At 38.7% G+C, this 16,809-nt stretch overlaps 1 protein-coding gene across 5 annotated transcripts in view; it reads left to right on the top strand.

Annotated features, from left to right (window-relative positions):
* The window catches only part of AUH (AU RNA binding methylglutaconyl-CoA hydratase), a 157,638-nt gene that overhangs the window by 44,574 nt on the left and 96,255 nt on the right, over window positions 1-16,809 (top strand). For 4 of the 5 annotated variants that reach the window (XM_069473987.1, XM_069473990.1, XM_069473991.1 and 1 more), the window contains one exon: window positions 9,779-9,865. The exons of the other annotated variant lie outside the window; for it this stretch is intronic. In XM_069473987.1, the coding sequence (XP_069330088.1) occupies window positions 9,779-9,865 (87 nt within the window). The remainder of the gene's footprint in view (window positions 1-9,778; window positions 9,866-16,809) is intronic. 5 annotated transcript variants of the gene reach the window in all.

Raw genomic sequence — 16,809 nt, forward strand, 5'->3', positions numbered from 1 at the left:
CACTGTGGTCTGAGAAGATACATGGTCTGATTTTGATTTTTTTAAAATTTGCTGAGACTTCTTGAGTGACCTAAGATATGGTCTATCTTGGAAAATGTTCCATGTGCTGATGAGAAGAATGTATGTTCTGCACTTTTCGGGGAGAATGTCCTGTAAATGTCTCCCCCAAATGTTAGGTCCATTTGTTCTAGAGTCCTGTTTAAGTCCAATTTTTCTTTGTTCTAGAGTCCTATTTAAGTCCAGCTTCAGTGATCTGTTTTGTTCTGTCAGTAGAGTGTTGTAGTCACCTACTATTATTATCTTGCTGATTATTTAATTTCTTAGGTCTAGTAGTATTTGTTTCATGAATCTGGGAGCTCCAGTGTTTGGTGCGTATACCTTTAGGATTATTATATCTTGTGGGATTTATCCCTGTATCATTATGACCATCTTTGTCCCTTTTTTTTTTTTTTTACTGTTGTTAATTTAAAGTCTGTTTTATCTGATACAAGAGTAGTTACTCCTGCTCGCTTTGGGTTCCATTTGCTTGGAATATTTTTTTCACCCGTTTACCTTGAGTCTACATGACACTTAAGAGTTAAGTGGGCTTCTTGGTGACAGCAGATATATGGGTTGTTTTTTATCTAATCTGTCAATCTATGTTTTTAAGTGGGGCATTTAGACCATTTACATTCGGTGTTAATACTGCTAAGTGAGATACTGTTCCTGTCATCATGTTGATTGTTACCTAGTTGGTTTGTATTCTCCCTTATGTTTCTGTGAGTTTTCACATGCAAATGTTCTTACACAGATCTTTTTCCTGTTTAGAGCACTTTTGAGCATTTCTTGCAGGTCTAGTGATGACAAATTCCCCTAGTGTTTGCTTGTCTGGGAAATATTTTATTTCTCTTTCATTTATGACATTTAGTTTTGCAGGATATAAAATTCTTGGCTTACAGTTATTTTGTTTAAGAAGACCAGAGATGGTACTCCCATCCCTTTTGGCTTGTAAGATTTCTGCTGAGAAACTGGCTGTTAGTCTGACAGGTTTTCCTTTGTAAGTTACTTGATGCTTTTGTCTTGCAGCTTGTGTGATTTTTGACTTCACTTTGACTTTGGCCAGATTGATGACTATGTGCCTTGATGATGTCTTATTTGCAGTGAATCTTCCAGGAGTTCATTGGCCTTCTTGTATCTGGATGTTTAAATCTCTAGCAAGACCAGGGAAATTTTCCACCATTATTCCCACAAATAGGTTTTCCATAATTTTTGCTTTTTCTTCTTCTCCGTTAAGGATACCTATGATTCTTATGCTTGGGCATTTTATATAATTCTGTATTTTTCTTGGAGACTTTGTTCATTTCTCTTGTCAATTTTTTTTTTTTTTTTATTTTTGACTGACTGGGTTAATTCTAAAGCCTTGTCCTCATGCTCTGAAATTCTTTCTTCTGCTTGGTTTAGTCTGTTGGTAAAGCTTTCCACTGTATTTTGAAATTCCCTAAATGACTCTTTAAAGTTTTGCTATTATTTTTTAAAATATTTATTGTTTTAGGGAATTTTTTATTCATGTCCAGAATTACTTTTTTGGTTTCTTTGTGTTGGTTTTCAACTTTCTCATAGATCCCATTGAGCTTACTTACAATTTATATTTTGAATTCCATATCTAACATTTCAATAATTTCCTTGTGGTGGGAGTCCATTGTCAGAGAGCTGGTGTGATCCTTTGGGGGTGTTGAAACAGCCTGCTTTTTCATGTTTCCAGAGTTCTTATGCTGGTTCCTTCTCATCTGGAACCTCTTCCTTCACCTCAGAACAGAGAGCTTTGTGGTTCACCTGTTCTCTGCCAGCAGCTCTGCTACTCAGTGTTGAGAGGGAGAGGTAGGCTGCTTTTTGGCTCGTGGAGGTAGGTACCCACTGTGGTGTTGCTGGTAATTTGGGTTGGTTGGACCTCAGACCCCTGGGAGAGTGTTCAGGTGCCAGTGGTGGTGGAGCAGGTTAGGTAATCCCAGTGCCTAGGCCCATGGATGATGTCTTTGAGTTCTGGGGGGACCAGACTGACACCGGGCTGGCAACCTTGCCCTCAAGCTTCCTTATATTCTGGTGCTGGCTGTGATAGTGAGGGTTGGGGTGATCTGCTCCAGAAGCATGCTCAGGCAGGGAAGGAGTGAATGTACTGTGAGCCTGCAACAGATGAGGTGCACCCCTCTTGGCGAGATTAGCAGAGACATGCAGCTATGAGTTGCACAAGCCGCTCACAACTCCTCTCTTGGCAGTAACAGTGGTCTCTGTCCTTTGGGGGGCACAAAAGTGTCCAGATTCCCAGCTCCCACTCTGACCCAGCTGCAGCTGAAGTGGTGGAGGCAGCTCAACCCACTGTGTGAAGGGCCACCAGACTTGCTGTGGGCTGTGGGCTGTGGCTGAGATGCTCTGGCGTGGAGGTGTGATTGTACAAGGGACCTGCCTCCAGGGGCTCTGGGCATTCCTCCCTGAAGAGATGAGCAGTTCAGGGAGAGGACTGCTAGGTTCACCCTGCTACTGGGCAAATGATAGCTCTTGTCCTTGGGGGATCACGAAAGTGCTTGCTGCAAGGTTTTAGAGGGAAAAGAGTGAGCCCCAAGCTCCGTGTAATCCTGGGTGTGATAAATGCTTTGTCAGACATGGGGCAGCTGCTCCCAAGTGCCCTGGGTTATTTGTCCCCTGTGGAGTCCTTCCCAGTCCCGAGCAGAAGGAGCCATGGCTGCCTTGGCAGTAGTGGACAGCGGAGTAGAGGAGAAGAAGGCTCCGAATGGTGAGGAGCTGGTGCCCTGGTCCCCTTTGTCCTAAGCGGTCCTTTGGCATGCAGCTAGAATCAGCCTGCCCTGAATGCCCAAGCTCTGGGAGACCCATAGTTTCCCTGGGACCTAATGGTTCCCTAAGGCTACTGCAGACTAAGTGGGTGCTAGGGAGCATTGGTTGTGGATCTAGTGAGAGAATCCCAGGGGCTCGGACTCGGGTGGGGACAGCTGCAGAAACACTGCCTGTCTGTGAAGGGAGGGAAGTGAGCCACACCCACTGCAGTGAGCAGGGTACTGTTGGAGCTGTCCCCACTGCAAGCCTGGAACTGGCTGCCCCACAGCTCACCTGCACTGCAAGGTCATGCTTTGGAGCAGACGTGGCTACATCTGCAATTTGGGTCCCTTCCTGGGCTGCCCATCTTTAAAGTCTCAAGATGGCCCCTTGGGCCTGTGACCAGAAAGGGTGGGACCTCTTCCAGGCAAACAGCATAGACAAGATGCTGGATGGAGTGCAGTCTGCTTGCATCTTGGTCTTGCTGCAGCTTTTGGCAGGGCAGTGGAATTCTTCTAGGACTAGGTAGGACAGCTGGGGCCCTCCTGTCCTTCCCCAGTTGGGTGGAGTTGCATCTGAGTCAGTTGAAATTCATTCTGAATGCAGGGCACTGCCCAACTTTAAACCCCCAAACTGGCACCTTGGGCCTGTGACCAGAAAGGATGGGGTCCCTTCTAGGCTCACTGCATATGTAAGATGCTGTTTGCTCACAACTGGGTTGCCACGGAAACCCTTGGCAAGGCGGTGGGAATTGTCCTAGGTGTGTGTAGGAGAGCTGGGGCTCTCCTGTCCCTCCTCAGCTGGGCAAGGCTGAGTCAGCCTGAATTTAGCCCGAAGGCTGGGGCACTGCCTGGCTTCAGACTCCCAAAATGGTGCCCTTGGCCCATGACCAGAGAGGGCAGAGCCCTTGTGAGGCTGGCTGTGCTGGCAAGAAACTGTGGGTAGTGCAGTTTGCTTGAGGTTCGGTGCCACGGTAGCCAGTTGCAAGATGGTGGGCACCATCCCAGATGTGTGCTGGAAAGCCCGTTTTCTCTGCTGTTCCCCAGCCAGGTGGGGACTACAGCTGTGTTAAGCCCAAATTCAGCCTGAGGGCAGGTCACAAGCCCAGTGTCAGGCTCTCAAAATGGTGCATTGAACCTTTGACCAGAAAGGCTGGGGCCCCACCCAGGCAGTCAGCATGGAAAATGCTGTCTGTTCCCGTCTTAGTGAGCAGCCCACATCAGGGCGATGGGGGACTTCCCAGGGGTGCGTGGCAGTGCCTGGGCTCCTCCCTCCCTCCTTGGAGCTGCGCAGTGTCCGCTGCTGTGCCTGCAGTATCCAGGCTCAGAGTGACGGCCAACTCCAGCTTCTCCAGGCTCGGATGCCTGCAGGATTCAGTGTGAGTTCCCTTTCGGGAACAATGTCTCTGTGCAGTCTCCATGCAGCTCCCTAGTTAGGCCCAAGACCTGCATGGGTTGTGCAGTGGGCTTGGCCAGGGGCCGGTGGCGGGGGGGGGGGGGGGGGGGGGGGTTCTCTTGTAGCCAAGATTGTAAAAGTTCCTCTCAGAGAGTGGAGCCCTGGGAGCTTCTCTGTTCCTGTTTCCCTGTGTCCCGGAGCTTCTCCCAACAGTTAGCCAGCACCTGGCTGGGCAAGTTGCCATGCACCCTCTCCTTACTTTCGGTGCTTCCTGTCACTTCCCTAGTGAATCCCAGTGTTCTCTGCATTCTCTCCTGAGTGACTGTGTGAAATGTGGGAGTCTGCTCACTGCGCTGGTTCTTCTCTGTGGGGGAGGCATGCACCACCTGTGTCTGGTCATCTACCTTGACCTTGACCTTGACCTTCACCTTCACCTTCCCTTGTACCTTTTAAATTAGTCTTATCACACTCACTAGTACATCTGTTACATTCTGTAAAACTGACACGGAGCATCTTTGTGTCTTTCTTGATCTCGGGAGGAAGCTTTCAATAATTGACCATTAAATATTATGTAAGATACAAGTATTTTACATTTACTTTTTATTAGATTTGAAAGATTCCCTTTTCTTCCTAGTTTGCACAGGGAACTTAATCAAGAATGAGTGTTGATTTTAGATATGACACCAAAAGCACAAGTGATAAAAGAAAAAGTTGATAAATTGAACTTAATCAAAATTAAAATTGTGCTTCAAAAACCACCAAGAAAATGAAAAGACAAGTCACAGACTGGGAGAAAATATTTGTAAATCATATGTTTGAGAACAGACTTGTATCTAAGATATAACTCTTAGAACTCAATAAGGAGAAAAGAAATTACTCAGTAAATAATAATGAGCAAAAGATATGAATAGACGTTCATAGAGCAGCTGTATAAATGGCCAGTAAGCACATGAAAAGATGCTTAACCTCATTAGTCACTAGGGAAATGCAAATTAAAACCATTATAGATACCACTTCACCCCTTCTAAAATGACTGATCAGCAAGACAAGACAATTGATGATTTTGTAGGAAAACAGACCCTCATACATAGCTGGTAGGAAAGTAAAATGGCGTAGCGAACCTAGGAAAACAGTTTGGCAAGTCCCCCCACCAAGTTAAACAGAATTTGCAATATGACCTGGCAATTCCATTTCCATGTATCTACCCCAAACAAATGACAAGATTCGTTCACACACACACTTGTAAGTCAATGTTCATAGCAGCCAAAAAGTAGAAATAATCAAAGTGTCTATTATCTGATGATTGAATAAGCAAAATGTTTGCATGTCCATACAGTGGAACACACTCTGGTGGTAAAAAGAAAAAAGTACTGATTTCATGCTTATAACATGATGAACCTGAAAAACATGCTATGTGAAAGAAAACAGAAAAATAATGCCATGTATTATATGAATTTATTTATATGAAATGTCTAGGAAAGGCAAATTTGTAGGAAAATATGAGAATATGTCTGGAAAGTATCCCTCCATGTATCCATGGCTCCTGTTTTTATTATTTCTTTTCTTCTACTTTGGCATTAACTTTTTCTCATTTCATATATTGTAATAGGTAGGGATACTTGATAAGGATATTTGCCTACTTGTTTTATCAGTTACTGAGAGACATCTGTTAAAAATCCACTGTGATTGTCAGTTTTTCTTTTAGCTTCTGTTGGTTTTTGCTTTACATATTTTGGGGCTGTCTTCCTATATGTAATCCCAATTTAAAATTCTTGTGACTTTTTAGTAGATTATCTTATTTATTACTATATGTTGAACCTCTAGCTTGAGTATTATTTCTTGCCTTAGATATTATTTGTCAGATAGTAGGATAATTTTACAAGTTCCTTTTGGCTACTTTTAGCATGTTTTTTTACCCTTTTACTTTAGGCATTCTTTGCTGCTATACAATACAACTCTTATAAACAATGTAAAATAAGATTTAAAAATCTGCTCTCATAATCTTCCTAAAGAACTCCCTTCAGTGTTTCTTTTGGTGTGGCACTGCTGGTGACTGTGTGTGTGTGTGTGTGTGTGTGTGTATAAAAATGTCTGTACTTCACCGTCATTTTTGAAGGGTGGATTTGCCTAGTTAGAGTTCTAGATTGGCAGTTATTTTCTTTCTCCACTTTAAAGGTATCATCCATTTTCTGTTGGGAAGTCAGCTGTCAGTCTTGGTGTCTTTTTTAGATATTCAGGTGTCTTTTTTCTTTGGCAGCTTCTAAGATTCTCTTTTTGTCTTTGTCTTTCAGCAGTTGGACTTGGTATTTTTTTTTGTGTTTATCTTGTTTTATATTTAACTTTCAGAGGTCTCAGTTGAAAGCTTGGGGTATTTATAGGTCCTCTTCCTTGGCAAGCTCTGAGCTCCAATTTTTTCTCCCATTTCTATGAGATTGTTTGGAAACTTAACATTTGCCTGAGAAACATGCGTCTCCCTCACGCAGGTTCTTTTCTCTGCAGTTCCTTTTCTCCAGGATCTTGGGCTCTACATTCTGGCTGGGGCAGTGGTCCTCACTGCCGGTGCTGGTCTCCCCAGCTCTAGGGGACTGCAGGGACTTCTGAGCTGCTGCTTCCTTCCAGGGCTTTTGGTGCCCTGTGCCCCACGTTTATGACTCAGTCTATCCTTTCCTTTGTGAGGGGAAGGCAGGGATTTACCGTAGTTTCCCTTCTCTCTGGCTTTCCAGCCTCTTATGTCCTGGCTGCCTCAGTTGCTCTCCATTACTCTCAAATAACTGTCTTATGTATTTTCTCCAGTGGTTCATGGAAGAATTGGTCTGATGATAACCTATTCGATCAAAGCTGGCAGAGCAAGTCTATGTGAGGTGTTTTTATTTTTAAGATGGCAGTATTGCAGCATTATTGTATGCTGATGAGAACGAGTCTGTAGAGAGGGAATGTTGATGCCAGCTGGACAGAATATACATGCTGAAGCGATGGCCCTGAGGAGACAAGGGGTTGAACTCAGTGCACGGGCGGGGGGGCGGTGGGGTGGGGTGGGAGGGGTGGGGGACAGCATAGTCTCCTTCATGAGTTCATCCATCCATGGTAAGAGGAGGCAAGGCAGAGTATCTGGGTTGAGGTCCTTGCAAGTGGATAGCGTCAGTGGTAGAATGTCTTTTCTGCTTTCCTAATAAGTTGGTATCAGGGCTGGTAGGAGATTTTGAGATTTGTGGAGAGAGGGAAGGTGTCAAATGGTCTGTAAATGAGTAGGAGAGCGAATAGCATGCCTGCAATGAGCAGTCATGAACCTAAAGGATTTGAATGTAAAAAGTAGTGTAATTGAGCAATACTAGGCCTCAAAGATTTTGGGTACTACCAAATGATCTTGGAAAGAATAGAGGTGAAAGTGTATTTTTAGTGTTTGAGATTTCAGCATGTGTTTCCAAAGTAAAAGCAGAATGGAAATTAACACATTTTTAAAGGTAGTCTCAAGTTTACATTCCTGTTTAACATTCTATGGAGAAAGGTAATTACTTCTAAAATAAATCTTGGATCCAGAAGAAGTCTCAAGACTTCTGTTGTGCGGATAAAACCCCACTAGATAACGCAGCCAGTCTTCCAGACCTCTTCCCTGGGACTGGTGTGAGCGAATGGGCCATAGGTGTCAGGAGCCAGCCCCTGGCCTGGCTTCCAGCAGCCTGGTCCCTTCAGCCCGGAGTGTGGTTTGCACAGTGTGCTATAAAGTCAGAGTCAGAACCAGGTGGTGTGTTAGACCACAGCCTGGTGGTTAGCCCAGCCCGAGGCCAGGTGGACCAGTTGCTGGATTGGCTGCAGGGCCTTCTCCAGGGCCACCAGAGCCCGTGGCTGCCTCCTCCTTCTCATTGCCTCGGCTCCTCTTTGTGCTGCTCACTTCCCCACCCTCCTTGCACAGCATTTAGCTGCTCTTGTTAACCAACATATGTAATAGCGTGTAGTAAGCCACATTTTATGTTCTCAATTTTAAATACTAGGTTAAACTATTATTTCTTTTAGCAAATACAGTTTTTTGGGCCGGCTAACATTTTTCTTCTTTGTTAAATTTTAATTCTTTGTGAAAAAATTAATCACAAAGACATGTCGGGCATCTAAAACCATTTGATGATTAACATTGAGCACCCACTATCCAACCTAAGCAATACAATATTACAAATAAAATTAAAGTCCTTTGTGTACCCATTACCGATCACACCCCACCCCTATAACCACAAAGTGAATTTGTTATTTATCATTTGCACGCATGTTTTCTATGCCTAAATAGCATTCTTGTTTTAGAAACTTATGTAAATGCTTACTATCCTATGTGTCTTTCCGTAATTATATTTTTCTTACATTAGATTTATCTGTATTTATGCTGTGATTCTTTCATTTCCTTTTTTTTGTTTCAGTCTGTGAAGCAAAGATTCTTTCATTTCCATACTGTATGTGTAACAATCTGTTTTATAAATATGTCCTAATTTTATTCTCCTGTTGGATATTTAGGCTATTTCCAATTTTTGCTATTATGTGTATGCTAAAATACATTGACTGTTACTGTGTGCATTTTCTTGGGTTTGTGAAAGATGTTCTAGGGTATATACACCTAAGAACTGATGGGTTGTAGGATAACATGCTCTTGCCTACTCCAGTTCTCACTCCTGGAAGTGTGTGAGGTCAGAAAGTCCCGGCCCATACTTGATATTATGTATAGTCATAACTAATTTATAATGGACTAATAAGAGAGTAAATAGCTGAGTGTATGCCTTCTATACTGTAAGTTTACTTTGTTGTTTGTTTACTTAAATGGGGACCATTTTTTCCCCTCAGATCTTTAATTTTGTTATTAAAACAAATGTCTTTGTTGAGCTCAGAGTTAATGATCCCTTAAGGAATTCCATATGTTTATTTTTATCTATTCCAAAATTATGATTCTGTAATAAAGTCATATTTATGAGATTGTCAGATTATTCACACTTTAAAGCTAATGATTCTCAAATGTGGTCCACAGTTACAAAGTGGGCATCTGCTGCATCCACTACGTCAGAGCAATTTTCATGGCACTAAAGGGTGATTTGCCCTTTTCCCTGGGTTGACATTTGCACTCATGCGCTGCAAAAGCTGTGCTGGGTAAAACTGCCTACGGTCTTTGCAGGAACCAAGGTGGTGGCACCAATTTGTAGTTGTTTATATGACATTAATGGATTTATTTGTATTTTTAAATGAACATATAAACATTAAAAATTTTTAGTTTCAATTTTCTAATAGGGTAACTACCAATAGATATAATCCAAGCATAGTCTTTTCCTTTAAGAGTATGAAGGGGTCCTGTGACCAGAAAGTTTGAGAAGCATTGCTTTAAGCACGTAGTGGGTATATGAGCAAATAAATACTTCATTCTTGCTTATGTTGGTCATTGAGAAAGAAAACTTGGGCAATGTCATTCCTTTAACAGATGAATTAAGTGGATCTTCAAGTTCAGATGAATTAAGTGGATCTTTAAGCTACACGTTAAGTAAATTTTCAATTCTTTGCCTTAAAATTTTGTTTATAACTAGATTATATTTATAAATAAAATACTTTGCAGGTGCTGACCTTAAGGAAAGAGCAAAAATGAATTCCAGTGAAGTTGGTCCTTTTGTCTCCAAAGTAAGAGCAGTGATTAATGATATTGGTAAGCACAATTAAATTCTCTTTTTAGCATGCTGAAGATGACCTTAAATGTCCGATTTTAAAAGTTGCACGCTGTCTATGTATATAAGCTTTGGCTAAATACTTACATAATTACATAATCATGACCTATAGCTTATTGTTATAAAACAGCACTTATATTTAATTTGAAAAATTATGTAAAATATTTTGTAATTACAGATAACTCTTATGTATGATGGCATGGCATATGAGGGTATTTATTAGAAAACAATAATTTGGCATAAGCCATTGACTTAAAATATCTCTACCCTAAATAATTTACATACAAACATATTTATAGGTTTGGAATTTTTTGCTTTTGACATAAATAAGATTGTACTTTTTTTTTAGTATTACGATACCTATCAATTTACTTATTACTTTTTAATTTCCTCCTGCATACTCATTTACAGTCTTATATAAAATTTTAAAATATTTCTTCATTAATGAACATTTAGGTCTTTTTAAAATTCTCTTTTTGTTATTTATAATAAAGCAGTGACAATCCTCGTACATAGGGATAGATTCCATGTGGAATTGCTGTCCCAATTATCAGGTGTTCATTTTATATTTAATAAATCCTACCAAATTGTATACCGAAAAGATCATAATAATTCATATTCCCATCAATTATATGATGCTATCTATTAATAATTTCCTCATACTCCTACTAGCATTTAATGTTGCTACTTTTTAAGTTTACTTGGTAAAAATCAAGAAAGGCATCTCAATGTTTTAATTTGCATTTCCTCAAATGCTTATGTAATGCTTTATCTTTTCAAATTAGACTGGCTTTTCCCCTTCTGTAAATTGCCTTTTGATATCCTTCATCCTCCTTTTATAGGATTACTTAATAGCTACTTATTTATTGAAAAGATATTTTCATGTTAATCCCTTATTATTAAATGTGATACAGATAATATCTTCTAATGTGCCACCCTAATTTGATTCTAGTAGCTTTAAATTTAAAACAATATCTGGAAGGTACTAGATTCTCTTTATTATTTTTTCTTAAAGATTTTATTGATTCTAACACATCAGTTCTTCCAAATGAATTTAGAATTACTAATTTTTAAAACAAAATGGAAAAATTGTTGGAACTGGGATTGGAATTTTATTAAATCTTGTTAAGAAAGAATTGACATTTTTGTGATTCTGAATTTTTCCACAGTGTGCATGGCTGTCATTTTTCAGGGTCATTCATTTTTTTAATGTCCTTCAAGGATGTTTTATAGTTTTCTTCACATTGGTCTTCTATCTTTTTTTCCTCTCAAATTTATTCCTAGCAATTTTGTAGCATTTATTCCTTTGAATGGGATCTTCCTCTTATTTCTGTTGCAGTTTTGTTATCATAGGTCTGGAGGAAAGTTATTAAATTTTATGTGCGTACTTTATATCGTGCCAGCTTACTAATTACTTGTGTTAATTGTTGTTCTCCCTTAATTAATTTTCTTGTGTTTTCCAGATGAAAAGTTCATTATCTATCATAATTATCCACGAATAATGCAATTTTTATCTTTTCATTTCCCAACATTTTAATCTTATATATTTTTCATATTTTTTCACATTGTCTAAGGCCCTCAGTACAATATTCATTTGTTAAGATGAGAGTATTCATACTTATCTTTGACTTTGGTGAGTACCTTTAATATTAGGTCATTAAGTATGAGGTGTCCGATTTCCTTAAGTACTAAGTTTGACAGTTGATACCTCTGAAATTTCACTTTGACGCTTCTTGGATTTTTCCTATTGTGAAGGTCCATCCTCAGTCTTTCAAGTGTACGTTTTGGCTCATGATTATCTTTCACATTTTTTTAAGAGCAATTTTTGTGAAACCCTGGATAAGTCAAAAACTTGTGTTATTTTTGAATATGAGTTTCATCATGGAACAATGCAGTGCAGACAGCTTCAAATATCATTGAAGTGTTTGGGAAGGATGTAGTTAATGAATGCACAGTATGTTGATGGTTTGAGAAGTTCCATTCTGGTGATTTTAATTTTGAAAGTGAGCCATGTGTGTGACCTGAGACCAAGGTGTGGATTATGATGAGTTGAAAGCTGTAGTGCAGCGAATCCGTTTCAACCTATGCATGAAGTAGCAGCACTAGATTTGACATTACTATTCCAACAATGTTGGACCATTTAAAACAAATGGCCAAGGTAAAGAAGCTGGACAGATGGGTACCGCATGAGTTAAACAAGTGTCAGAAGAGACATTGTCTCGAAGCTTGCCTTTCTTTGCTGTCATGACATAAAGGCGAACCATTTCTATGCCATACTGATATGTGTGATGAAAAATAGGTTGTTTTTGACGATAGCAAGTGTTCAGCACAATGGTTGGATAAGGATGAAGTGCTGAAACACAGTACAAAAACAAATATTCATCAGAAAAAGCTAATGGTATCTATTTGGTGGTCCAGCGCTGATATTATCCACTACAGCTTCATGAAACCTGGTCAGTCCATTACAGCGGATGTCTACTGCAATCAACTGGATAAAATGATGAGGATGCTTGCCATTAAGCAGCTAAGATTGGTCAATAGAGACAGGCCAATGCTCTTGCAAGACCACATGTTGCACAAACAACGCTGCTCAAACTACATGGGCTGGACTTGGAAACTCTCTGTCATCCACCATATTCACCAGACCTTGAACCAACTGACTACCACTTCTTCCAGGCTTTGGACCACTTCTTGCAAGGAAAAATATTCAATTCTCAACAAGCTGTGGAAAATATCTTTTGTGATTTCATCACCACTCACTCTCCAGGCTTCTTGGCTGCTGGCGTAAACAAGCTCCCACTAAGATGGCAACACTGTGTTGATAGTTCAGGAGCACACTTTGGTTAATTGTACTGCTTCCTGTTGGAGATGTAATAAACTACACTTTTGATTCGAAATTGGACATTTCATATTTAATAATCTAATATTTTGCAAGTAATATCAAGTTCAGGCAGTTTTTTTCTATCAGCTTATTAGGAATTTGTTTCTGCTTTTTAATCAAGAATAAATGTTAAAGTTTGTCAAATGCTTTTACAGTATATGTCAGGATTATCATTGGTGTATATTAGCATTTACCTCATTTAACCTGTATTATACTGAGTGGTATAATACTGAGTGGTACTTGATTTACTAAGGCCGCGCTGGCCTTGCAGTACTAGAATAAGCCTTCCTCAGTCACCGTGGTTAGGGGTTACAGTGGTCTTTAATATTTATTATTTATATATTTATTGCTGGATTCAATTTTAAATACTTTTGTATTATTTTTCTGGCTTGGTATCAAGGTTCTACAGCCTTCACAGAATGAGCTTTCCATCCTTTTCTGTGCTCTGTATAGAGCAATCATCTGTTACTTGAAAGATTAGTAGAATTTGATCATGTAACACCTTTTGGGGTCCTGTGCAGTTTTGTTATTATTTCTTCATTTTTGTTAGAGCTAACATTTTGAAAATACATGTTTTGATTTCTATGATGATTATTGCCTCTTTTTGTTGTTTGTTGATATTATCTTGGGCCCTTCCTTGCTTGTCTCTCCAGCTTCAATTTCATGTTCAGATGTCTCTTGAGGTTGAGCATGAACTTTGTTTAGAAGTTGGTCAGAAGAGCTTAATCTTGGAAGTAAAGGTTGATGATGCCTGTAACTTTGTATATATGCTGGGGGGAGTTGGCTAAAGCTGGTCTTCTTGTTAAAATTACCTCCATGTTTGTTCCAGAGTCTCTTTCTATTATATTTTATGGATTCTGAAATTGAAAATTTTCTGGGACCCTTTCTATCTTTGCAGGGGCATTTTCTTTTCTGTGATTATAGCTGTAGTTTTTCTGTTCTGGGTCCCGATCCATTCTCCATTTTTCCTCTGTGAGTTCTTCAGTATTTATTAGGGATACTTTTTATTACAACATGACAGTAGACTCTAAAATTTTAAACTATCTTTTATGATGATTCAGTGAGATTGTGAAGGACATGTAGAAACTAAATATCTTGATCTAATCTACTCATTTAACATGTTAAAAATCAGGGGCAGGCAAACTGTATCTTAAAGGGTCATATAGTAAATAAAATAGGCTTTGCAGGGCCATATGGTCTCTGTTGCAGCAACTCAGCTTTGACATTATAGCATGAAAGCAGCCACAGACAGTGTATAAACAAATGTGCATGGCTCTGTTCCAAAAAAACTTTATGTATGCATTGTGAAATTTGAATTTCATATGATTTTTGTGTATTATGAAATAGTATTTTTATTTTTTCCAGCCATTTAGAAAAAATATAAAAACCATTCTAAGCTCACAGATTGTACTAAAACAATAAAACAGGCAGCAGGTCTGATTTTTTTCCTTCTGCTTATCTCAGGTATCTTCTGTCTTCTTTATTTTGCTTGTTATTTGAAATTAATTTTATTCTTCCATTGTTTTTATTTATTTTAAAAATCTGACTGCAGTTCTAATTTGAACAACTTGATTCATGTTTGGCTCAGACCTTTTTCATTGGGTTTTGTGTTTTAGAGACTTATAGGTTTTAAAGCCTTTGGTAGGGAGCTTAAGATATTGCATTTAGGGTTTATGTATTCTTGGTGAAATTGAGGAAATAAGAATGGAGCATAAAACTTGCAAATGAGTGGGGAGGTGGAGGGAGAAGTAAGAAGAACAAAACAGCAACCAAAAAAGTTCATCTAATTCTAAAAAAAAATGTGAAGGAAAGAAAGAAGCATAAATTTAGGACATATTGAAAAGGATGTTGTTGAAATAAGTCCAATAATTAACTTTAATGTCAGTTGGTTAAACTTGCTGTTAAAAGGCAGAGATGTTCAGATTTGACTAAAGAATTAAAATCTGCTGTGTATTGTTCATAATAGCTATAGCTTTTTTGGTACCAGAAGGTTACTAACCAAAAGAAAGAGATATATCAGTATGTTATAACAGTCAAAATACATTTTAAGATAAAAAGCATTATTAGTGAGAGACAGTTGCCACATAGGATAAAAGGTTCAATTTTTCAGGAAACCTAACCCTAAACTTGTATGTACTTAAAAACAAAAGTCTCAAAATACTCAAGTAAAATGATGTGGATACATTGGTAAATTTATCATTGTTGTTAAGATTATCATCATTTTGGACAGTTTCTACATATCTCCCTCAATTTATCATTAGGTCAGAAAGATAAACATTAATGAAAATAATGATTTGAACAACATGATTATCAAGTTTGATTTAATAGACCCTCTAACCCTAAATTAGAGAATATATATTGTTCTCATGAGTATGTGAAATGTTAAAAAAAAATGAGTTTATGCACATGACCCTTAAGTCTTAAATTTTCAGAAATTGATATATACAGAGACAATGTTTTCTGTCCACAGTGCAATTAAGTTAGAAGCAAAAATACATGTATAGAGATTTTAAAAGCACATAGTTATAAACTTAAAAAGAACTAAATAGCTCAGGAATCAAAGAAGAAACTATAATGGAAAAAAATATGAAGACTGAATGATTATAAAATTACTATATATCCAAATATATGAGATTTGGTTAAAGTGGTACTTGAGGAACATTCACAACCTTAAATTGTAAGTTAGCAAGGGAAGACCACAGACAAATAGCCAAGCTTCACCTTGCAAAGATATTTTAAAAAGTTATATGAAGTTATAAATTTAAAGAAAGTTGAAGGAAAGCAACGACACAGGGACCAGCATGTGTGAAATAAAAGATGGAGAAGATGCAAGCCCTTTACAAGGGAGTAAAGAGTGTTTAACGATGCATGTTACAGATGAAAGAAAGGCATGGTCATAGACACAGTGGAGACTGTAAAGATAATAAAAATACCAGGAAAAAACTTTATGCTAATAAATATGAAATTTCTGTCTCAAGAAGAAACTATGAGATGGAATAGTCATATAACCACCGAAGACACTGAACCATTTGTTATAATAAATTTTTTCACAGACAAAGCACCAGGCCTGGGTTTTAGATGTTAGGGATTTTCTCCTCTCCTCCCCTCCCCTCCCCCTCCACTCCCCTCCCCATTGTTTACTTTTCCTTCCTTCCTTCCTTCCTTCCTTCCTTCTTTCTTTCTTTCTTTCTTTCTTTCTTTTCTTTTCTTTTTTTTTTTTTTTTAAGACAGAGTCTCGCTCTGTCACCTGGGCTAGAATACCCTGGCGTCATCCTAGTTCACAGCAACCTCAAACTGCTGGGCTGAAGCGATCCTCCTGCCTCCTCCTGCCTCGGCCTCCCAGAGTGCTAGAATTACAGGTGTGAGCTACCTTGCCTGGCCTAGATGTTAGAGATTTACATTTCAGGTGTTTTACCTAACTTGTAAGGAATAGATTATTACAGTCTTATACTTATGATAATAAAGCGAGAGAGATTATTCCTAAACTCATTATTTCAAACTGGTAAAGCCTTTATACCTAAATCTGACAAACACAATGGAAGAAAGAAATTAGAGGAGCCGATCTGACTTGTGAGCATACATGAAATGCAGCAGGTGTAACAAAAGATCAAATTGGGCTTTCCCAGGAATGCACGGGTAGTTTCCATTTGCAATGTTAAATTTAATTCATGATATTAGCCAATTAAAATAAAACCATATATTATCTCATTGAGAAAAAGCACTTGAGAAACGTCAACATCTGTTCTTGGAAAAGCTCTCAGCAAACTAGGAATAAAAGGAAACATCGTTAGCCTGATGACAGGTATCTGTTTCTTAATAAAATGTTAGAAGATGTCTCCTAAAATCAGGAACAAGATAGGAGGACTCACTGTCACCACCTGTGTCCAATACTGTTCCATAATTCCTGGCCTGTGTAGCTGTGAAACAGAAATAAATAAGGGCTACTCAAAAGAATAAATAACATTGTCCTTCTCAGGTGATGTGATTGTTTCCAACAAAAAGCTGGAAAAAAATCAACAAATTATTAGAAATAAGAAGAGTGTC

This window comes from Eulemur rufifrons, chromosome 7, assembly GCF_041146395.1.
Source record: "Eulemur rufifrons isolate Redbay chromosome 7, OSU_ERuf_1, whole genome shotgun sequence".
Taxonomy (NCBI): Eukaryota; Metazoa; Chordata; class Mammalia; order Primates; family Lemuridae; genus Eulemur; species Eulemur rufifrons.